Genomic DNA, 24,870 nt, shown 5'->3' on the forward strand with positions numbered 1-24,870 from the left:
TATGGCAGTGGTTCATAAACTTACGATAAGTTCTAGCCACATACCACCATTATGACAGTCTTTGCTTACATTGATACCTTCACTTATACGAGGAGTTAGAAAATAATGTATTTCTTCATTGCATCCAAGCGTGGGCTAGTATGTTGAACTATTGGTTTGCAACTGGAGGGAAGGGAAAAGTAGTGTGCACAGGGCATATTCAAGCAGTAGTGGACGGAATGGGGCTGTCAGAATTAAAGTTGCGGAGTAGATGTGGGGTAACCAACTCATGTTCAATAAAAATTCAGTTGATTTAAATTTAATGATGGTTTTCCATAAAAGGAAGCCTTTATTGTGGACTAGAGTTACAGAAACATCAGGAGTAGTTTTGTGACAGGTCTTTTTTTGTAGCCTGTTCAATCACAATGTTAGCTACTTCAGATGTATTGCTTTAATGCCTTTAATGCTTTAATCAATTTATGCATACGCCTGTTTAAAAATGGTGTTGCAAGCTGATGTTCAAAAAGCTGTCTTGAAGCAGGTAATCATTTGTTTTTTCACATTCCAATCTCAAAACATAATTATTGTCACTGTAAAACGTGTATTTCATAAAACGTGCTCCAGGATGCTATAATTTATTATACATTTGTTATACAGAGTTGTAAAAAATTTTTTGGTCATATTTAGAGCTGCTGCGATTACTTGATTAAACTATCAACAGTCTCTCTCACATTGGTTTTTGGTATTGTCATGGGTTGTCAACAGATACATAGTTGAAAAATCACTTAGTTTTGCTCAATATTGTCACTAAAGAATTACAAAATAATTATGTATGGTGGATGTCTTCATGACCAGTTCTTGTTCGCTCCTCTCCACTCATTTTTTGTTCAATTTCTCACAAACATGCCCAATCTGTGAATCAGTCCAACAGCAAAGGTGAAAGTGATATGATTGTCTTGGAGATCGCAATTCAATGCTCATGACAAAGGAAGCAGCGGTGAACTTCAGACTGATTTTTTTAAGCCTATACTAGATATTTGTTTCAGCATTATCATTAAAATTTGCTAAGCTTGCTAAGTCTGGGTTCCTATGGCTAAGAAGAAAGGTTCTAACACAATTTATTGATGGTTTGAACTTAGCAGACTATAAGGGTCCCTGCAATGTGGTGATTGCATATGCATGAAATGCCATTCTGATATTAGTATCACACACCATGCAAGCCTAGCAGTACAGCAGCGCACTGGGTAGTACAGTTGCCACATCTCTCATTTGTGTGTGTGGAGTTCACATGTTCGTCCTCTGTCTGCCTTTTCAGCATGAAAACATTAAACTTAAGTGAATTTGAGTGACTAAAATTGTATTATGCGTGTCTGAGTTTGCGCCCTGCAATGTTTGGTTGGTTCCTATCTTGTGGAAATTGCATGGTATATTTTATGCAAATGGTTACTTGATGAATCATCTGATTCAATAGGTAAATTACTCAATTATTGATATAATCGATAGTGACAGCCCTAGTCATGTTATGACCAGCCAATTAAATTTTTTTTTAAAAAGTGAATCAAACTTGTTTTATATATTTACTTTTTTTTGAGTCAGCTAAAACCTGAATGTCATTGATGCATTAATCCATCCATCCATCAATTTTCCAAACCCATCACAGGGCACACTCATACACCATTCACTCACACATGCAATTTAGTAACTCCAATTAGCCTCAACATGTCTTTGGACTGTGGAAACCAGAGCACCCGGAGGAAACCCCACGATGACATGGGGAGAACATGCAAACTCCACACACGTAAACCAGACGGAGACTCAAACCCGGGTCCCAGAGGTGTGAAGCAACAGTGCTGTCCACTGCACCACCATGCCACCCCTGTGCATAAACAAATACTCACAAAAATGAACTGAAACAGTTTTGTAATTTAAGAAAGCCAGCTTTCCCCCAAAACAATGTAAGAGAGCCATACAGGCACTCCTACATAAATAGGCAGCGTGTGGCTGTGGGCTAAGCCTCTGTCATGTGATCTGAAGGTCACTAGTTCAAGCCTGACCTCAGCATGTCTGTGGGCCCTTGAGCAAGGCTCTATCCCCAATGCCTGTGGGCACTACAACAGGTGGCTGCCCTTCACAGCCCAGCTTACTCATGGAGAGCAAGACGGAGGAGGAGAAAAGAGAATCAATAAAATCAAAAAGGAACAATAAAATGTGGTTAATTGTTGTTTTTATTATTATTAAATGACTCCTTCGCTACTGCTGCAAAAGTTGTGTAAATAATACATATCGCAGTATTTATTCTCCCTGTCCAGGAAATACATATTTTTGGACCAGTCCACTGCAGACTGCATGGATGAAGATTTGGAAGTAGTTTCATTTTGAGACAAATGACACCAAAACTAATGTAACGCTGCTTAATGGCAGTGTAGGAAAAATTGACTGCAGAAGACAGCTGAACTTGTAAATGTGATAACGCAGAAAGTATTTGATAGATCATTTAAAAAAAAAATATAAAATGACACCTTACACCAGAGGTTATTTTGAGACCAACTGCATCAAAATTGAGACAGGAGAACTAGATGGCAGTAAAAAGAACAAAGAAGCAAACCCAGAGACACTTGTGAACATGGTTACTCTAAAAGTACAGACGTTCCTCTACTTATGAACTTTCAACTTAAGAACTTTCAGACATATGAACGAAGAGGACTATAAATCCAAATTGTGTTCATTGGGCTCCCGTTTCCTGTCCACAACATCAATTTTTTTTTTCTGTGCTCCAATTCTACCTAGCACGACTTCTGGCCACTACTCCCGCTGCACGGCAGCGTAGCATGCATACTCCCAGCATCCTAGTTTTTTATACTTGCGTATACCATTAAAATGATGTTGAATAACGACTTACGAACATTTCAAGTTACGAACGGCTGTTCGGAACGTATCTCATTCGCAAGTAGAGGAAATGTCTGTATATGATTTTATTATTTTTTTGAATTTCTCATAAACATCACATATGTGGTGGTCTAGGACCTGTTTAATTTTGAGTAAAAACTACACCAGATTGTAGCGGTGCCACATGTTGACATCAATGAGGAGAAGGGCATCCTTAGATGCAGATCTGGTGAGATTAAATTGAGACAAGTCACACTAAGCTGGGCTTTCAATAAAGACTTTTTTGGATAGGTGGGGAGAGTGTGTAAGGGGCTAGAGATTGTAGAGATTGAATGTTTGGAAGGAGAAGGGATTCAGTCAGGGGGGTTTCTGGAATACACTCTTGATCCGACTTCATCTAGTTGTCTTATCTAGGGTATATTTCTAATAAAAATATGTTTATGTAATCACTGGAATCTACATTTAGTGAGTTAAATGGAGATGAAGACTACACTATGGGTGGTGTTGCACAGGATTCTGGTACTGAAATGGTACCACGGTACCATATTTTTGAAAGCTCTTTGGTGTTACATTTCTTTAGTATTGGTACTAATTACACTATTACCGACATTGATAATGGTATGTATTGCTAATACTAAACTTCCAGTCAGAACCATGAACTCAACATGTCCAAACCACTGCCGAAACTCAATTATAACCAATGTCAGAATTGCACGCATCATGCTGTATAGCACAGTGATTCTCAAACCATAGGCTGTGACCCATAGTTCTGAAAGGGTATTGGGATAGAACTGGAAATGTAAGCCTTTTAAAACCCGCAAGCTCCTATGCTGATCCACGATCAGATTTCCTAGCCCCAATCCTAGAATTAACCTATATAAACAGGTCTTGGGTCTGCTACTGCTTAGTGCAAATCTAGTGAACACTCAATCATTCCAAGAAGCCAAACCACAGATGCTTAAATTAAAAACTCCCCGGGACCTCCAAACACATATGTGCGATAGGCATTGATTGGTGTAAATTGCAGCGTGCACTGCACACTTGATCATAGCGTTTATCTAGACTTCTGTTTGATAAAGGGTCACAAGTGAGCTGGCATGGTGAAAATTGGGTCATGGTGCAAAAAAGAACCACTGATACAGCATATAGTTCCAATGAACTAGCAAATTTTACTATCCACTGAAAGTGCTCTGTATAAAAAGATGTGAGGCTGCTAAAATATCAGGTAGGTAAATACGATCTCCCTAGGTTTAAGTCAGTGATAATTGTAAGGGATCTTATAATAGAGCAAGATAATATATCAGCCTCCGCCCCGCTTGCATGATTTTAAATAACAATACGGTGGAAGTGCACGACAGTTGGAGGCATATATACCATGTGGTAAACAATATCATATTTAATAAACAGATCATTTGAAGGGTAAACAAGCCACAGGGTAAACAAACCTCCATGTAAGTGAACAAATTTGAGGGATCAATACGATGCCTCGCAGTATTAGGGTATGTGGTGTTGTGGAGTTAGATTTAGTTTATTAAAATTAAGAGTCACAATTGAAATGCATTTGAGAAAAATGTCTCCTGAAAATCAGTGACATAAGTTTGAAATTTACCCTGAACAATACTTAGCAATGCTTTAACTTTCAAGTGGTTAGCTTTAACCTGAACTTGTCTGTTTGTATTGTCTTTAAAATGGTTAGGCCTACTGTATTTTATGGAATGACTGTGTTGAAGGTCATGTTAAGCTGTGTGTTGATGCAACTGCCTCTTTTTCAGGCGCTTGAATAGCACACAAGGGGAGATTCGAGTTGGCCCTAGTCACCAGGTAGGTCAGCCATTCTACTGTCCCTCTCCTTTGATATATAGGCAATTTTTAATTAAATTGGAAATATATACATTTAAGGATTTTTGTAGTTGGGCTTATTATTTCTTAAAGTTTTTCTCACTGGTGCCATTAGCTGTGATTCCATTCTCATTTTGTGCCAATTCTACACACATTTCCCATAATTTGACAAATTAAAATTACGAATAGGGTGTCTTTCCACTCATAAATATTATTCGCATATCATCTAACCTTTATTAGTGCCATAGTGATGATAAAGAGAAGGGCAGCCTCAGACATTGTCTGGTTAGCGCACGAGTGTCAAGCTCCAGTCCTGCAGGGCTGGAGCCCTACATATTTTTGGGTTTCCCCTCATTTAACACACCTGATTCAACTCCTTGTGCTAATTACCACATAGCTCTTGAGCTGAATCATTTGTGGTGGAACACGGAAACAACTAAGCTACACAGGGCTTTGACCCTCCAGGACTGCAGTTTGACACCCCTGGGTTAGCGCAATAACTCAAAGTATTTGACAGATTTTTTCAAACTTTGCAAACACATTGTATAATTGAATATCTGAATTTCACTAGAAGTGAAGCAATACTGCACAAAAAACACAAACTTGATGAATGTGATAACTCAAAAAGTATTTAATGGATCCTATTACCATGTCACGAAAACATTATATGCATGAAGATCTACACCTCAGTTTATGTTGAAACAGTTTGCACCAAAATAGAAGCCATGCAACATAGTGATGTCACAGGGAAGGACAGCAACAGATGTCAATCTGGTGAACCTGATTGCATTGAGTGTCGCACAGATTTAGACTGTTAATAAAAATTAATTTGGAGTGGTGTGGAGAGGGCGCAGGGGGCTTAGAGATTGTAGAGGTTGGAGAGTCTATGGCGGAGTAGTGATTTGATAGAGTGTTGGTGAGGGATTTGTAATCTGTTAGTGAAGCTGTTATACCATTTGACTTTAACTAGTTGCAATTTGGGCTTTCACGTTATAAAATTTTGTTTTCTCGTTCGCCATCTTAATATTAAAGCAGGCTTAATGAATGTTTGAGTAGCAAATCTCATTTAGCATAAAAACGATTACTTTTATTGATGTGATGTGTGCCTATAAGTACACTTCAGGGAACAGAATAGTAAACAGTAGAAAGTGTCTTAAAAGGTGCAGCAGAGGCCCTGACCCTGATTCTCTTTTGTTCCTTCAGGCCAAGCTGCCTGAGCTGCAGCCATTTCCTTCCCCAGGTGGGCAGGTAGTGACTGAGAATGAGGAGTTGGTGTGGATGCCCGGGGTCAACGACTGTGACCTGCTTATGTACCTGCGGGCCGCCAGGTATGTGGCCACACCCATAACCTGTGATGAGAGCCATTGATTTGCTCTCATCCCTTGTGTCGATATGTTGGTGTCAATCCTTTGCCCTCTCTGTGTGTGTGATGTTCAGAGAGATCTGACATACTGCTCTTTTTGCCCAGGAGTATGGCGGCATTTGCAGGCATGTGTGATGGAGGCTCGACAGAGGATGGCTGTCTGGCTGCTTCACGAGATGACACAACACTAAATGCATTAAACACTGTAAGTTTCCATCTTACTGGTCAACTTACCTGTTTTGCAGTTTTTTTCCCAATTTATTGTATTTACATTTTTTTCCTTCCAAATTTGCAATCAGTGAACAAACTAAAGCTATAGGTGTCTGTTAGGTGTTTTAGAGTGTGTGCTTCTGTCCTCCTTTGGACAACCAACCCACTTTCTCTTTACCTATTTTGCACCTTTGAGAACATGAATTACCAGCTTTTTAAAAACCTTTTTTACCAAACCAAAGCAAATCGAGCCACAGCAGGAACTATATATTCGCATAATAGTTCTCAGCCCTGCCACAGATATATTGTTAATTGTAGTGAGCAGCAGAAGAGTAGAAATGAATGTGTTTGACTGCTGAAACATAACAAACGGCACGAAATGCACTAATGGAATCCTGACATTGACACTGAAGGCAGTTGTATACATAGGCATAGTGTGGCACATGCTCTGTGAATGTCTGGCCTGTAGGGTGTCTGCTATAGCTTCTGATGGCCTGCTGGAGTCAGTACTCAGATGGCTGGACTCGAGTGTTGTTCTAGCTGAATAAATACCATATTTTTGCCCTAGCCTAGGGTCAGTTTTTATCATCGTATTTTTAATTATACCAATGTATTTTTAACTTTAAATCTTTATGAAAATGCTATTTTTATAAACACACCATGAACCCTGGTTATTTGTGTGTCATTTATTTCTGCGAATTTTCTCTGTACTTAAGAGACTGTTATAAACAAACCTGCCCTACACACACACACACACACACACACACACGAGCACCCGCACACACACACACACGAGCACCCGCACACACACACACACGAGCACCCGCACACACACACACACGAGCACCCGCACACACACACGAGCACCCGCACACACACACGAGCACCCGCACACACAATGAATCGCTCGTTCTCACTGGGCAGGAAGCAGCACTACATATAGAGCCTCTGTGGTTTGTTTACCCTTCAAATGATCCATTTATTAAATGTTATATTGTTTACCACTGTGGGTGACTACCTTTCATCATAGTGGTGCAGTTTTCCAACTCGGCATAATTCATTGGTGCCTCCCAAAGGCACTTAGTGGCTGAATTTCCTGCAGTTGTGTCAGTTTTGATAGCATGGGTGTGTGCTGTTTTCCAGCAGTGCAGAGATCAATTATCTTTCCTGTGTGTGTGTGTGTGTGTGTGTGTGTGTGTGTGTGTGTGTGTGTGTGTGTGTGTGTGTGTGAGAGAGTGTTTTGCAGTGAATAGCTGATAGGCACCATGAAAATCTGTGTGCATATTGGAGGTATTTTATTTACATAGGCTGGAACACTGTTGTGGAAAGAGAGAGGGGAAAATGGAAAGAAATGAGTTGCATAGGATGACATCGGAACGGTGCTGGAGGTGAAATGAGATTGCCAGCCCTCTACACTCCTGAGAGAGAGTAATTTTCTCCCAGATAGCTTGTGCGGGGGCTGACATTTGCATGGATATTGGTTCAGTTCGAGTCTAGGCTTCCCTCTGCTGTTTAGGTGGTTGGAGGCTCACCAGATAAGTGGGTGGTGGGCAGGTTGGTGGGGGTGCACATGAGGATGGTCTCCCCAGGAGGAGCTCAGTACAAGCTGTCAGGCGAGCAGTGCTGTTGCTTTGTGAGCTCTTTGGAAGCTCTGATTCTGTTTCGTTAAAATTCACTCCCCCCATAAGTTTTGTTAGCTCCCACCCAGCTCAGATGAAAATTATACTTCGTCATCTGGCAAATCTATTTCTGGAGCTGTGTGATGTGGGCACTGGGCCCAGAAGTGGTGGCTCTTAAGGCTGCATACTCTTTCTACTGGAATTCATTTCAATCCTCCATGCTAATGCAGGCCCTTAATACTTGTGAGACACATTGCTAGTACAATGCAGCACCAAATACATGCTCTGTAGATAGGATTCCCCCCTAAAATTTTGAAATTTTTGAAAAACATGCCAATAAGTAAATGAAGGTCCAGAGTGTACCTCGAGAATAAATGTCTTATGACCTCTTCACCCAGTAAAGGTTGTGATGTCATTTTATTTGTTTGCTGTCTGAAATGTAAACCATCCCGAAAGGAAACACCTTCCCTAAATAAACGGGTGCATGTGTTTTAACAAAATGACACACATAATGAAAATGCATGGTAGTGCCCATCCTGGTATTCATAGTACCTATATTTATATTGCCTTTGATCAAATAAGATAGTAGCACTGTGTTTTATTAATTATGTTTTTAAGAATTGCCCCTGGACCTTGTAATTTGAGCTTTAGATATGAGTGTGTTGATTTTTCTTGTTTTCCTGCAGAATTTGGAACAGTATTATATATTTTAATGAACTTGTTCACACATCAATAAACAGAAGTAAAAATACTCATTTAGCTGACAAGGTGTTGTTTTCTGGCATCACGTTGACCTGCACTGTTGTCTTGTATTCTCTTTTTCTGTGCTGTACACAATCACGCTTTACCTTCGTATTAATCTTTGATGCCCTCAAGAAAAAGACAGTATGTGATCGCTACCCTCATGCTCTCCCCCTCCAACAGCTACACGAGAGCAGCTACGATGCTGGCAAAGCTCTGCAGCGCCTGGTCAAGAAACCCATACCGAAGCTGATAGAGAAGTGCTGGTCTGAAGATGAAGTGGTAAGAAGGGCTTCCCGCTCCGCTAGTTGTGCTTTGGGGTGACACTTTCTGCAAATTCAGTTTAAGTCCATCAAAAGTATATTCTGTATATTCTGTGCCCATGATTCAAAGGTTGTCGGTTCAAGCCCGGCCTTGCCAGAATAGTCACATGTCTGTGGACCCTTCAGCAAGGCCCTTAACCACCAACAACCCTTTGCTATCACCCCCAAGCTTTATGGAGAGCAAGATGGGGCAAAGCCCCAGCAGGAATCAAGTATCATTATACTATTCTATAATATACTAAAATAGCAGGTCACCTGTGGCTGTATCTGAGACATCAGATTCCCATGCATTATCCGTAAAGCTATGAGGCAAAGGCTTTTATCTTTGACTGTAGCTTGGGATTCTGCAATGGTGAGTATATGCTCTGATCTAAGACCTTCATCTTGACCTTTTAAACAGGTTTTAAGCTGTATGATTTTGGTTTGTTACACCCACTCCTCTAGCAATAACATACTGCCTTCCTGCTTGTGCTATAGCCATGCATTCGTGAAATAACTAGTACAGTGCTTTGGGAGGGCCTTCTTGCAAAGTGATAGGTTTTAATTACACTTCCTAAGCCTAGTCACACAGAATCAGTCCCCTAGGCCAAGTGGCAGCCAAATCAATTAAGTCATTCTTTCATTATCTCTGTGCATTTTACTGTCATGCTGAAGTGTGACAGTCCTACAGCCACTTCCAACATAAACCTTAGAATTCTGCTCTCTGCTTTCCAAGCCTCCTGCAAGCACTGGTAGTGTTTTCATTTGAGATTGAGAGTGTGATCGGAAGAGATATTAGAGGGAATTCCCTATAAAGGGTTGTGTTTAGAAATGCAACAAAATGATATGGCACAAAAACTTCAGTGGTGAGTATGGTGAGTTGGCCTAACCTGTTGTCCCCATTATCATCAGCTGTGTGGTGACCCTTGACCTCTCCCAAGTGACTTTAGAATAGCAGTGTGATGCCACCCAGTGGTAAATCACTGGTCTTATGTGGTGCAGCCTTTCTGGCTCATAGGCTTTCATGCAGCCAATCAGTTTCAACCAATAATTAAGATATTTTTAAGGCTCTGACTTAGGATGACGTCAGAGGTGAATAATATTGAAATGTTTGGCATTATCCATTCACTATACTTGTTATAATTGTCAACCCTTATATTTACTGTTAAAGCATCGTTATGCAAATGCTAGATCATAGCTAGTTTGTGTGCTATCCACTACAGTCACAATGCCATTTTTTGTAAATTGTAAGGCATGTTATTGAATAGGTTCTGTAATTAGTCTTTGCAGTTCTACTTAAGTGGTGTGTGTGTCCAGTTATTCTTTTAGGAAGTAAAGCAGTACTGAATCCAAGGTTATGTCTGATAGTAAATAACCATTCAAGTATAATTTTCATATGCTTTGGAAGTGCACGCAGGTGAAATGTGCTGTTCGATCCTTTGATTATGTTTTGTGACATAATGTGTAGATAAAAGGTGTTTTTTGCCTTCACTTTAGTTTTCAACTGACTTAACTCATCAGTTGTTATATGGACTTTTTTCTCTATATTTCAGTAATTCAAAAACAAAGGAAGAAAATCTATGAATGTTGCTGCTTGTGATCTGTGTGTTTTACTTGAGAAAAGTAGTCAGGGAGTCCAGGGCACTAGTTCACTATTGTGCACAAGGGAGTGGCTGGTGAAGGCAAACACATTCTGGGATTTGTTTGCTTGTGTGTGCTTTATCTGGCCGGCATTATCTGCGCTTTGTTGTTGAACAGGCTTTTACGGTCTCCACCAGCCCTGCAGCCTTTAACTATTAACTCCTGAGAGGGGAGCGGTTGCACAGCGGAGAGTGGCCTTTCATGTTCTCTCTGTCTCCTGCTCCCGTTATGTTTCTCTGTCTCCTGCCACACAATGGTGCCCTGTTAGAGAGAGAGAGGGAGAGAGAGGGAGAGAGAGGGGCAGGGACCTGAGCCAGCTCTCTGGAGCGGTTTCTGCCTGAATGGAGCCTGTTGTTTCTGCAGGGCGCCTGGTGATCTGGTAACACTCCTACCCCCGCTCCCACCCCACCTCCACACCTCAGTTGTTGCCTGGCAACGGAGGGCCAGAATGAGGGGAGAGCCGGCAGGGCCATTGGTGGGTGATTTATTAGCTGGGCTGGGAGCAAGGTGAGTCCAGGCAGCTGAAATGGAGCCTTTAACTGGAGCTGACATGGAGGGGGGGAGTGCAGAAGGGAGAGTGCTCAAACAGAAACAGGCAGCCAGTGTAAATATTACTGTGCTGAAGCACAATTAAGGTTGCATAATTGCAGCAGCTGAACTCACAGGTGTAATTGATCACATGCCCCCCTGCCCCCCCAAGCTGAAGCCCCTGTGGTGTTTGTCACAAATCTCTGCAGGGTATAGCAGTACAAATGTCAGCTCTTATTATAATTATTTCAATAGCGTTTGTATTTTCAGAATATCCCTCCCCCTCCGACTATTTATGGATTTTTCTGTGTTGTGCGCCACATCCCCAGGAAGCCATTATTGTCTCAGGCTGGCACCTCCTTGTGACACTTATTATTCAGTGATTATTCAATGTCCAGTTATTTACCACTTAGCTCCGAAAGAGAGACATTATTTCTTGGGCCGCACTCCTCCTGTCTGTGACTAAAAGAGCCCGTGCTGTACTTCATTGTTTTGAACCTAAAATGTACTGTGAGGTATGTTCCTTGTTAGCATTGGTCTTGGTCTAAAGAGAAGAGTCTCTGCTCTCTGAAATGGCAGTGCAGTGGAAAGCTCCACCTGCTGGTCAGTGATGTGTACCTTGTGCACTTTATTTTGCTGGGAACTAAATCATGCTAAATGTCATCTTGACAAGTCTATACCGATCCTTAGGTGTTTGTTTGTTTGTCAATGCCCTGCTTTCCATACTGTACATTTTGTTCTGCTTTGCTAGAAAACTGTTCCTCCTGCCTTGGCTTGTGTTGGATGTGGCTCCGTTGTGGTAGTTATGGGAACTCCCCACCCTGAAGGGCTGAGCCAGCTCGTGATGTGGTGTCGGTGAGTGAGGGGGCGGCTGTGGCAGCAGGATCACGCCTGTAGGCGCCCAGGAGCTCTGTGTCAGGTTTTCCTGCTCACCCAGCTCCTTTCACTCTGGCCAAGACCTTTTTTCCACACATTGTTCCAGCCTTCCTCTGGTCCTTGCATGCACGCACGTGTGTGTGTGTGTGTATGTGTGTGTGTGTGTATGTGTGTGTTCTTACGTACATACATATATGTGTGTATGTATGTATGTCGGTGTGTGTGTGTAGGCACACTCAGTATTTTTAATGTGACAAGCCTCAAGGGTAGTTGTCAATTTGACAAAAATGCATCTTGAGCATTTCACTGGAAAAACCAAATAACTGATAGGTGCTGATAAGTATGTGATTGGGAGTGAGAATGGAGCCAGTTTCCTGTTCTGTGTTGTAGAATCATATGTGAGGCTGCTGTGGAGTTCTGTGTGTGCATGCAAACGCACAGAGCCGACTCACTGTACAATCCAGGCCAGGGTTTCCTGCCTGCCGCTCACAGGAGCTCAGCGCACAGAAAGATCACATGTAGAGCCTTCCCCTTTGTAGTGCGGGTGCACAGCCTGACAAGCCATTCCGTGCTTGTAAAGAAGCCTCCCACCCTGCTCGACTCTGTGGATTTGTGCCTCCAGTCTTTATTTACCGGTGCCCAGACGTTTCAGCTGGATTCACCTTGGACTTGGCCACATTTTGGCAGTTTTTTGGTGGAAGCATTTTACTGAGCTTGTGAAGGACGGAGCTGCCTCAGGAACAAGAAAGTAAATCTTCTGGCTGTCTGCCTGGCTGCTTGTGTTTCGTACCTTCAGTTGTTACCCCTCGCTATGGGGTTTCAAGAAATAGGTAGTTAAAAAAAAAACTGCTTTCTTTATTTGTTTACTGGTTTATGGTGCTTATTTCTAATTATTTTCTTTCAGTTTTGAAAATGCAAAGTTGGCGTGCCGTTTTGGTCCTTGTTTACTGTCTTACTCTCTCGTTCACTTCCCCTCCTCCTCTCTCTGCTTGGCCATGTTGCCACAGCTGCTTTTTAAAGCTGTCCGTGTGTTTTATTAAATCTCCCGTTTGACCCTTTTGCTCGAATTTGTCTGAAATATGTAATCAAGGGTAATATTCTGCATGCCAAAATGATTAGAGGACTTGCACATTAGAACCTATCAAAGTTATTTTTCTGACTTTGAACTTGCAGGTTCTATAGCACTGAGGTTTTCATTTTTGTGGTGCTCGTTTTGAGGCAGTTACGACACTGGTTGCAGTTATATTGCGGCTTGGGTTTTATCAAACAATATCTTCCTGCTTCTGTTGTCATTTCCTTTTTTGCCTCCACACACACAAGAGTTTGAACCCAATGATTTTTTTTCTTCACTTTTTTCAGTAAGATTGAAAGTATCTGTTAACCTCAAGAATAATTAGAAAATAGTTGGCTGCTGTAATGTTGCTCTTTTTTTCCCCGTTGTGGTAATTTTTTCTTCTCTTCATGGGGGGTGGGCGATACAGAAGCGGTTCATTAAAGGTCTCCGCCAGTACGGCAAGAACTTCTTCAGGATCCGAAAGGAGCTGCTACCCAACAAGGAAACGGTAAGGCAATTACAGCTTTTCCTTAAACAGATCTAATACAGATACCCCCACAAGCACTGATAGTGCCTTTTATGCATCTAGTCGTCATTTTCTTATGAGTGATGGATTGATTCGCACGGTTATGCTGCATTTCAAAACTTCAGTTTGCCGTTATTTATTGAAACAAAAATATTTGGTCTAGATATATAAATGTTATACATCTAAATAAAACAAATCTGTATTTAATATTTTGATAGAGGTGGTTGTCAGTTGCATTTTTAGACACTCTTGTTTTCAGACACTCTTGTTTTTTGTTTATACAAAATGTTGATGTATATTATTACTTTTTTATATTGGTCTTTTTGTTCTCTTCTTAGAGTGGGTAGTAAACTATTCGCTTCTAGTGTCCTGTTTTTTTAAGTTCTTCCTGTTGACTGAACTCGCATACCCTGCGCACATATCTGATCAGAGATCTAGGCCGGACTTCTCGGTCGAGCGAGTGCAGTTCATGTTGTAAACGGTAAATGTTGTCAGCGGGAATAGTATCAATGTCCCTGTGGTTAATGGTGTATTAGTCACAATTCTTTGCGGTATATGAGAGGTCAAAAAGGGTGTTTGGTTTGCATACAGGAAAGCACTTCTAACAGCCAATATATATTTAATTTTCCAATTGTGCAATTTGCTGTTCACTATGTAAATGAATGTTGGCTTTTCTATTTAAGTTTTTATCCGAAGTTAAGTGTACAACTACAACAGTCTAGTAAAGAAATAAAAATTTGCATGACTTATGTAATTAGTGAGTTAGTTGGAGTTTTATTTCAGTGCTTTTGTACCAACGTGGACTGACAGTAATATATTTCTTAGTTTGCTGTATTGCTGCATTTTTACTGTGTTCTAAAAAACATTTTGTGATTTTTAGCCATATTGCAAGAATGTGCATTTATCTTCATGGAGGGCACAGTTCTATTCCATTCTGGTTCTTTTATGCATGTAACTTTTCCCAACCTTTTTTGCATTTTATTGCAGAAGTAGGTGAACTGCCCATAAAATTTAATGGTTATTGGAACTGAACACCTGCACCAAGTATTATTCTTAAGGTGTATTTTAACTTGTTCGTACTATAGATATTTTTCGATTTGATTTATAGATGCTGTGCTTAATGGACCCTTGGTGACACACTGGTGTGTGATTCCCTCATTGGTGCAAGAATTACATGAAGAGTCCTTTAATTTCCAGATATAGTAAGAAATAAAATGAGCACTTTGACCAGCCTGTCGTGTTGTGGTGGTGTCTTCCTCCCCACACACGCCATGCTGGTGTTATGGATTCTCACATATGTTTGGCCAGTACTGGCTCTGACATGACCTGTGTGCGCCTCCTTAATCACTTATCACATGGTAAAGGCATCACATTTAAGGTGTTCATTGCAGATGTTAGCACTCTGTCCTTTATGTAATGGCTTTCTTTGGTAACTGCCTGGCAGTGATTTAATCTGTTTTTGGTTTTTTGTTTTTTTTTTAAATAACTTAAAACCATTGTTCTTATTTTTTTACATTACTTTTACAATCTCTGTATTGTTGGTGTCTTATTAGAATGAAAGCGGTTTTCCTAAATTATCATTAGGCAATAATTTATGGATTCCTGGAACACAGTTGGTCTGATGATTGTGTACAAAAAGATATTTGGTAATCTGGTGTTATCGGTTTAATATTTATTTTGTTGGAGCACTTTACCTGTTGTATAATTAGACTGATAATCCATGTACGTCACAGACAAGTCAGTTTTCAATATAATTATCCAGGTTTATAGTTAATTCATAGTATTAGAGGAACATGAAAAATCGTTTCAGCATAGTCATGAGCAATGACATTTGTCGGTACTGCTTCGCGTCACAGCAATAGCACCAACTCTATTAGTTTGTCCTTTGTTGTTTTATAAATATCACAGTATTACTCATGGAAATTTCTCATATCGTAGTGTGATATTGTGCAGCCCGACATAGTATGTTTGCTTTTATATGTACTTCATGAAAATGGCTGTTAATGGATTGTTAGAGATGTATTGTGGGGACAGCAGTGCTGACAAGGAGAGTTTATAGCAGCCCAGGTGAGTAAACCTGTACACTGTATAAATGTGCTGGTGTAACAGTAATTTTACAGTTGGCCTTTTGGTTGTATATTTTGGTGCATCCAGAGACTGTAAAGTGCATTTATAGGTGTTGCAAGTATTGAATTTAACCACCAATTTTAACTACAGCTGCTGGCTAAAGAGTAATTCATATTTCTGAATTGAGTCTACACTGTGACCTGTACAAGTGGCCCACACTCTTGCAAGCATTTAAGCTTGTTTGCTGGTGTATCTGTGTCGCTCAGCAATTACACCTGCAAATCGCTAGGTGATGCATAGTTTTGGCTGCTGCATTTGTCTTCTCACCCTGCTATGTATGCAATCACACAAGTAAAACAGAAAAAACAAACATTTAAATAAATATACAAGGCTACGGCTGTGGTGCAGGCTCCACGGCTATGCCATACATAGTGTTGATTTGACGCAGAAGTATAAGTCACCCTTAAGGAATAATTGATAAGTTCCTGTTGTTGAATTAAGTCTCATCTTTGTTAGGAAGTGGAGAAATGTCATTCTGTACAGCAAATTGAATATAAATGCAGAAGCAGGGAAATAAGAGTTGGATTTGAGGAAGGGAATGAACTGGGGGCCAGGGGATAGGCACTTTTTAGTGGGAAAAACCTTAACATAATAATATCTCCCTTTTCTGTAAGATTGAACTGCTTTTTGTGCCAAGATTGGTCTCTCTGAGGTAATGCCAGTCATTTCTCTGGAGTCAACTTATTTTGAAATAATAATAATTGATACTTTATATTAATTCCCATGGGGAAATTCTCTTTATGCCTCCCCCAGCTTGTTCTCTGTACGTGAGAGCAAGCTAACCGCAAAGGGCAGCCACCTGTTGCGATGCCCAGGGAGCTGGGGGGGTTAAGGGCCTTGCTCAAAAACCCGCAGATGTGATGAGGCTGGGCTCGAACCAGCAACCTTCTCACAGACACAGAGGCTTAGCCTCATGCTGCCCCTTAGCCAAATGTTGTCCCAAATATATGACTTTCCGCCCTCCTTTTTAAATATTGTTGTAAGTCCGAAGGAAGGAGGACGAAGAACACCAGCATTAGGGTGTTCATCTCTTCAGTAACACATGCTTACCTCATACGTGTGTGCTGGCGTTCATCAGAGACATCCAGCATGTAGGCTCTGCTAAAGGAGTGCAGTCTTGGGGAAGACCAGAGGCGCGCGGTGGCCACAGGCAATGCTATGCCTCCTCCTGTCAGCAATGGCAATACTATGTAAACGCTTCAGACCCAACTGGTTTTCAGGAATGTGTGTTTCTGGATTATGTTTATATTACATTGTGGGGAGCAAATGTTCCCCAGAATGTAATTAAAAACCTGTCTTTTTGACATTGTGGGGACTATTTTTGTTTTTTTTTGGTTACTTACGGTTAAGGTTAGGGCTGAGCTGGGGATAAGATTGTCATGTTGGGTTTAGGGTCTTCTCCATATAAATGGAGAGTCCCCACAAAGATATAATTACAAACCTGTGCGTGCATGCGTGTTGGGTGTTTGTTTCTACTAATTCCTGTGCTGTTAGAGGTCAAGTGAAGCATAGCATTGTGCAATCTGAATGCTCCAATGTAGCAGTTTAATTCAATGATGGGTCATTTTTCACTCCTGAACAAGAGGGTGTACAGGCCTTCAAATCCACTCAGGTTTTACTTCATGCTCTTTGATTAGCTGCTCACTTCCTGAAATTCAACAGTTTATTTTGAGTCAAACATTAGCTGAGCTACCGTCATATCTTTGTGTGGTCAAAACCAATTACTGCTGAGGAATGTAAGTGCAGGTGGCTCTGTGTGGCCTGACACCTCTAGGCCTGGTGCTTCAAATTCCACCTCCTGTGGAGTTTGCATGTTCTCCCCATTTGCACTGATTTCCTGTGGGTACTCCAGTTTCCTTTTGCAGTCTAAATACATTCATTTAGGGTATTTGGCACCTCTGAAATGTCCATATTGCACAATTGTGTGTGTGACTTTCTGTGTCTTGCAGTGGACTGATGTCTCACCCTCACGGTGACCTTGATCAGGAAAAGTGGTTCGAAAATGGATGGATGGAATATATGTAAAGGGGACAAAACTGCCACAGTTTTAGGTTATTATACTAAAATATTTTATTCTGTCCACATACTTAAAAACCTTCAAAAATATTGGAATGTTAATGACTGGAGAAGCAAATGAGCTGCAATGATTAATATACAGGATATGCAAGCTTGTATTACATGTATTCCTGAACCGTAAATTTAACAAATCTTTAGCTGAGCTGATTCATTCCGTTTTCTCTGTTTTGAATCAGACGATTAGCACCTTAATTGAAAGTAATTAAGAACTCGGCAGGAATGAAAATCAGCATTACCATCTGGCCCGTGAGGGATGCACTTGCCCCACCCTGGGTTATGTTTGCTGTCTGCTTTGCCCTTCACGGGTGAAACATGTTTTCTCCATCCCATCATGCCTTGATAATGTCTCTATAACCTATTGATGTGATTCTGTGTAATTTGGCACTGGTTACTGGTGTGCAGTGGCACACACTGAAATGTTTCTAGGTGGGATGCAGATAATATGTGTATAATTGCACATAATTTAATTCTTGATTTCTGATATGGTTTTCAGAGCTTCCTTAAATATGCAGAGGCCTGTTTTTGTTCTTCCATAAATCACTCTCTGGATGATCAAGCCAACAGGACATGATCCTGTTGCAAGTATTTTGGCTTTGGCCAAGCGAACACCATAAGTGCTAGAAGCCCTTTTGGCTGTGACCATTAGAATGGTTTATATTTCTCTTCATAGGCTACAGCTGCTGAACTGCCAATCAGCCTCAGCAGCAAACATGCATCTTTAGCTATCCTGTGTGGCTTATTTTGCTGTTGCCTCACTTCGATGGGGTGATTTGATGCCTGCAGGCAAAAAGGTAGATTAATTCTCCACGTGATCACTGTTCATTCTTCTGCTGCTGCTGAGGTTGAGGGATTTTTGATTCGCCCTCTTCCATTAACAATGAATATCTATTTAACCTCCTTCACAAACCAGACTCCTGCATGGAGCTCAGGAAGCATACACACACATTCTCACCCTTCCATCTTATCCAATAGTTTTGGATAAAAAATTTTAGATACTCCTTTAAGGTCTTAAGCACTTTTGAGACTCCTCGCTGTCCCAAATATTGCTTTTTTTTTTTAACCCAAGCATAAAGTAATGTTAGCAATCCTCTGTCTGCCTCGTCTTTCCAATCTGCTTTTGACGTTCAGTTTTTCTGGTAAATGACTTGAACTGCTGTTCTAAATTCTCTAATGCAATAACATGCAGGCAGACAACAATCAGGAATACACACCCACTCGTGTTTTCAGGCTTCTGGCTGTTTGGGCTTTTCTCTCTCTAAATTTTCTGTCATAAATCACTCTTAAGCCTCTTCATGGTAAACGTATTTGTAAAAATTTGCGATGCAGCAAATTGTATTTCTGACCCACTTTCAACCCTCAGTTCTAAGGGGTGTTCATACTTATCTAGGTCTATGTGTGTTCCTGTTTTTTGAAAGTGTAAACAGGCATGTATCCTTTGTGGTGGTCTTGGTTACCATGTCTGCATGAAAGTTAAAACTTTCCTTCATTCATTCGTTCTTTCGTACTGGATTTCATTTTAGGCCTCAAGGCAACATTGTGACAGCTTGTGTATATATATATTTTTTTAATTTTAGCTTATACATATTCAGGGATGAGGGTGGCATGGTGGTGCAGTGCCTAGCACTGTTGCCTCACACCTCTACGACGCAGGTTCGAATCTCTGCCTGGGTTACAAGAGTGCGTGTACGTGTGCGAGTTTGCATGTTCTCGTCGTGGGGTTTCCTCCGGGTACTCCAGTTTCCCCCCACAGTCCAAAGACATGCTGAGGCTAATTGCACTTGCTAAATTGCCCATAGGAGTGCATGTGTGAGTGAATGTGCCCTGCGATGGGCTGGCCCCCCATCCTGGGTTGTTCCCTGCCTCGTGCCTATACTGTAGCTTCCGGGATAGTCTACTGCTACCCAGTAGGATGAGCAGTTTGGAAAATGGATGGATATTCAGGGCTGTGTGTTTGTGAAACAATATTATGAAAAGATGAGGTCATTAGAGTAGAGCTGAAGAAAAGTAAGTGCAAGTGTAATGTATAAATGCAGCATTCTGACAGTGCATTTATGATCATGTGCTTTTGTGAGGAAAAAATAAAGGACAACTTAATTTGCGTGCTTTATTGAATGCTGAATATGAACTAGATTGGTGGTAATCTTTTGTTTTTCTGTTTGTGTAACATTTTATCCAAAATCTTTCTCTATGCTAAAACACCAGATGGTTTATCGAATAATCCACAAACTGCAATATGGTAGATTGTGAATGGAAAATTGTTGTAAACCCTACAATGTGTGTCAGATATGTTTTGTGTTATAAAGCTCTTAAGCGTGTCTTTATATAGCTAAGAATACTGTACTGAGAAATATTCCTCCCAGCATGCTTTGCTGTCATTACAGCTAAAATTACATGCCGTTTGCCCTTGCTGTCCAGCTCCTATTAACTCCCTTGCTACAGACTGGCATTTATTTGTCCTCGCAGACTTGGAAAGGCTGCTCAGGCATTACTAATCTGTTTGCAGATGAGGATTTCCTTAGCCACAGACACTTAGGCTGCAGATTCATATCCTTACGTTACTTATTTATCCTTACTTATTTTGAACTAAAAAAGATGAATTTGCTACAGGTTTTAAAGAATTTAGAATAATTTAGAGCAGCCACCCCCAGTTTTCAGTTCCTCCTCTTTTCCCCGCATTCGCTGATGCAGCCTTAACCATTTGGCCATTTGTGAAAGCAAGAAGCCATGCATGGCTTTGTCGCAGATCTGCCAGGGAAAACACAAACCATCTGTTCCAGCTCAAGCCTGAGAAGGGCTGAGTGGTATCGACGCATGACTGCAGCCTCCCCCACCCTACCACTCAGGGTGCCAATTGTACACACAGGTCTTTCGGTGGTCACATGAGCATCATGTGATCCACCTTTCAGATGGTACTGCCTGCAAATAACACACGCCCCACCCCACCACCCCCCCACCCCGCTTACTGCAGATGGAATTCTGAGGCTTGTGTCATCACTCCATTGCCAAAGTGCTGTGCGCACGGCCGCACATTTTTACTGCCAAGCTGAGTGGAAGGAGCAGGCAGCATATTTCTTTTGAAAATGTCTCGGTCTGCAGGCGACTTTGTATGACTTTAGTTGGACCTCCTTCTTTGTTACAAGAGGGCTCATTTCATGTGCATTAAGCCAAAATGCTACTCAACCTTCTGCCTCACTGGAAGGATGTTGGTCTTCAATTGCTACAAGTTAAAGATATCATGTAATTATTAGTTGTTGTGTTGCGACAGTCAATCCATATATTAAGTCATTTTAATGTTGTTCTGGTCAGTCAGCAGTGGCTAAAGGGCATGGCTGTGGTACCACTGAACCCCTTTTTTGAAATATATTTTGAGTGTATGAGGAAGAGGCGGAATACAGCCTGTTATATGAACATGCATAACACAAGCCTGCTTCCATACATGAGTACTCTATCCACGTCAGAGAAAGGTAATACTCCATAGTTTATATATACATATATATTCAGTCTATTGTAACCAAGTTTTAATGGAGTTTTTGCTTTGATAGAGTGAGCAGAGTAATCACCATGTGACTGTGACAGTGGTCCCATGCCATCCCGTCCAAGCAGGCCTCTAATGAGTTATGGGTACTCTATTGCTTTCTCTGAATCTTTGGTAAAGTTTTGTCCCAATAGATAGGTTGGAATAGGAATGGTTAGCGTTTTCAAAAACAATAAAAAGAAGAGTGTAATATCTTCAAGGGAAAATAGTTTTTACCCTAAATACTCAAAGGAATCTTTTTATTTAACGCTGAACGCTAAACTATGGCAGAAACACTTTGAATCGTTACCCATTAAGCATCTTCTGTTGGCATGTTTATTTTTTTCATTTTATGTCTGATGTTCTCTGTATTATTTTCATCAGTTCTCTGTAAGGTTCACTGGAAACCGCTTGTCATTTCTGCAAGATGCCATTTATAGAGCAAATCAGAAGTGATGCTGGCGGACTATGCTGCCGTTTTTTTCTTACCGGAAGGTGCTCTAGGGTGCTGCTCTTACTGGCAGCTATTAGATATGCCTGTTGCTAGTTTAATGAGATTGCTGAAAGGAATCCAGCGGCATGTGTACAGTAGGAGTGGATCGGAAATTTCTGATTTGTGCAAATTTGGCTGGTTTCCTCAGTGGAACCTTCTGTGAATATAAATGTGAATGTCCATGTTTAGCTAGCAACTGGTTTTTGAACCGAGGCGGCTGCTGTACCAAGGTAATTTGGAAGGTGTCACATTGCACAGAAACATCAAGGTTGCTCTTTAAAATCCCAGAAAGGCCTTGCTGGAGTAATGTTGAGCAAGGAACTTAGGTTAAATTGTCAGAATAAAGCATGCTGACATTTTTATGAATAGTAAGCTGCTTTGGGTACCAAAAATGTGCTAATAATGAATGATGAATATTTAAACATTACACTGCTGTACTGCAGGGGGAGCTCATCACCTTCTACTACTACTGGAAAAAGACCCCTGAGGCTGCGGGCTCACGTGCTCACCGGCGGCACCGACGCCAGCCCGTCTTCCGCCGAATCAAAACCCGCACCGCCTCCACCCCCGTCAGCACTCCATCCCGCCCTCCTTCCAGCGAGTTCTGTGAGTGCCCTGCCTCTCGGACAGGCACGTAGCCAGAACAGAACAGCAAAGAGCCTTGGCTCAGGGCTTTAGCGTCACTGAGCAGCACCAGTGAGCGACCATCAGTCACATGCTAATGGTCACTTTTCCACATTAGGTGGAATATGCAGAGTATGCTGACATGACCTTTGTCTCAGTAACAGTAGTATTTATTCACTGCTAATGCTCCGTGGTCATCTTAGACCCTGTGATCTGGCTGTTTCCATCTACTAATAGATGTCTCGCTGCTGCTTTGACCTTGGCCTTACATGAGAATGTCAGCCAAGTTAATAAATGGAATTGTGAATGAAGCACTCTTTGTGTTGCAGTGGACCTCAGCTCAGCCAGCGAGGATGATTTTGACAGCGAGGATAGTGAGCAGGAGCTGAAGGGTTACGCCTGCCGCCACTGTTTCACCACTAGTAAGTGTTTCCGGCCGGTCTTGGTCAGTAGGAAATGTAGACAAAGCGGCCCCCCTTCCCCCTCTTCCTTAGTGGAAGGAAAAGTTCTCTGGCAGGAACCATTCAGAGACTTTTCACAGAAACTCATTCATCCAGTGTCATTAAATCTGCTTGCTGCTTTAAGCTTGGTCTAAGTGGTGCTTCATGTGGTGGGATTGGCCAGCAACCTCACCAATCACAGACTGAGTCTGGAGTCCCTAAGATAATTGTTGGATGGTCCCTGCCTAAGGCTATTCCAGTCAGCCTAATGGGGAGTGTGTGATCCATTTTTCATTCAACCTGGTATGATAGTCTACTTAAATCCTCTGCTGAGTTGGCCAAACACTTGGATCAGCATTAGGCTATAGACATAGTAATAGTGTCTTATCTGGTGAAAGGATGGTGACCTGCCATTGATCTGACATCTGTGTGCAAAAGATTTGTAGGTACCTGTCAGAGAGGAGTCACTATACCCCAAGTGTACAATTCCAGCCTTAAAAAGTTGAATGCTGTACAGATTTTACTTGCCAAGTCCTAGTGAGTTGTCGACTGATCAGATTTGTACCATTTAAGTGAACCTAAACATGTTCATACTGTCACTCAGTCGTTTTGATCCTAACCCTAACTAGGTGTTTAGTGTTGTGTAGTAGCTGTAAAATATGAAGAGTTCTGCAATTGTTTGCTCTAATAAAATACCTTTGTTTGATTCTTCCTGCAATCTGAAACAACCCTGCGCATTTTCGATTTGAAAATACGATGTTTAGCTTAAAAAAACAGCATTTAACAGCATTACATCACGGCACTGAAGAATTCTCCAATATGAAGGGTGTTGATTAATTCTCTATTACCGCACATGTAGTGCGGAGAGAACCACAGCAGTAAATCAATGCATGATTAGGCTAAAGCTTTAGCACCTGTGGTCAGTGATTAAATGCCTAAATAGTTAGTGATATTATGCACTTGCAGTCTAGTCATACTTTACAGTCCTGTTTCACCTGCTTAAATGAGATGATATGCCAGTCTGTTTTTTTTTTTTACCTGTAAACACTAAATAAGTTGGGTTTTACCAATAATGCAGTTGAATGCCAGGAGGTACATAAAGCTTAATTAATAATAAATAATTAATAATGATAATAATAATAATGATACTTAATGAAACAATGGCTGAATGTACATTTACTTTTTTTTGCCTCCGCAGCTATGCATTTAAAAACGTATGGGAGTTCGTTAACCCTTACATGAAAGAGGAGAGTGTATGTTAATTGTTATCCTGTTGTGTATTTATCAGCTTATAAGCGTGTTGTAGGGCCGCCGCTAATGACTGTTTTTCTATGGATTAATCTATAGACTATTTTGCCAATTGGTCGATTAATCTAATTTTCCTCTAGAAAACCAAATTTGCAGTTTGTTAGGTTAGTTTCATTTTGAGAAACAACAAACTGTCATTGTTTTTGGGCACTATACGCACATTATTTTCACCCACAATTGGGGGTGAAAATATGCGTCGATTTAAAATATTGATGTCAACGCATCAAAATTGACTACATTTACTATTCACAGCAGTCCTAGTGTTATGTGACACATCTAAAATGGTTCTTTTAAGTAATGCTTTTAGTTTTGATTTCTGTTTTGCAATTAATTCAGCCGGCAGTTCAGTAGTCGAGCTGTTGAGCAGAGGTAAAAGCCATAGCGTCCCGACACGGCTGCATGTGGACTGTCAGCAAGCATTAGTAGCTGGGTGCACTGACAGCTATTTGCTGCTTCAGCCTCCAAGGACTGGCACCACGGGGGCCGGGAGAACATCCTGCTCTGCACAGACTGCCGGCTGCACTTCAAGAAGTACGGGGAGCTGCCGCCCATTGAAAGGCCCGTAGAACCGCCGCCTTTCATGTTCAAGCCCGTGAAGGAGGAGGAGGATGGGCCTGGCGGGAAGCACAGCATGAGGACGCGACGCAGCCGGGGCTCGGTACGGGGGCACAGGGGGCGAGGAGGGGCGAGGGGTCAGGAGAGGCAGGCTGCTTACATTACCAAA

The 24,870-nt window shown here is 41.4% G+C and overlaps 1 protein-coding gene across 6 annotated transcripts in view; it reads left to right on the plus strand.

Annotated features, from left to right (window-relative positions):
* The window catches only part of LOC125722367 (arginine-glutamic acid dipeptide repeats protein-like), a 150,029-nt gene that overhangs the window by 116,482 nt on the left and 8,677 nt on the right, over positions 1 to 24,870 (plus strand). For 4 of the 6 annotated variants that reach the window (XM_048998514.1, XM_048998513.1, XM_048998516.1 and 1 more), the window contains 8 exons: positions 4,638 to 4,686; positions 5,908 to 6,032; positions 6,173 to 6,272; positions 8,821 to 8,919; positions 13,466 to 13,546; positions 22,218 to 22,404; positions 22,728 to 22,820; positions 24,605 to 24,804. In XM_048998514.1, coding sequence (XP_048854471.1) covers positions 4,638 to 4,686; positions 5,908 to 6,032; positions 6,173 to 6,272; positions 8,821 to 8,919; positions 13,466 to 13,546; positions 22,218 to 22,404; positions 22,728 to 22,820; positions 24,605 to 24,804 — 934 coding nt within the window. The remainder of the gene's footprint in view (positions 1 to 4,637; positions 4,687 to 5,907; positions 6,033 to 6,172; positions 6,273 to 8,820; positions 8,920 to 13,465; positions 13,547 to 22,217; positions 22,405 to 22,727; positions 22,821 to 24,604; positions 24,805 to 24,870) is intronic. The other 2 variants (XM_048998515.1, XM_048998517.1) reach the window with 1 other exon arrangement.

This window comes from Brienomyrus brachyistius, unplaced genomic scaffold, assembly GCF_023856365.1.
Source record: "Brienomyrus brachyistius isolate T26 unplaced genomic scaffold, BBRACH_0.4 scaffold38, whole genome shotgun sequence".
Taxonomy (NCBI): domain Eukaryota; kingdom Metazoa; phylum Chordata; class Actinopteri; order Osteoglossiformes; family Mormyridae; genus Brienomyrus; species Brienomyrus brachyistius.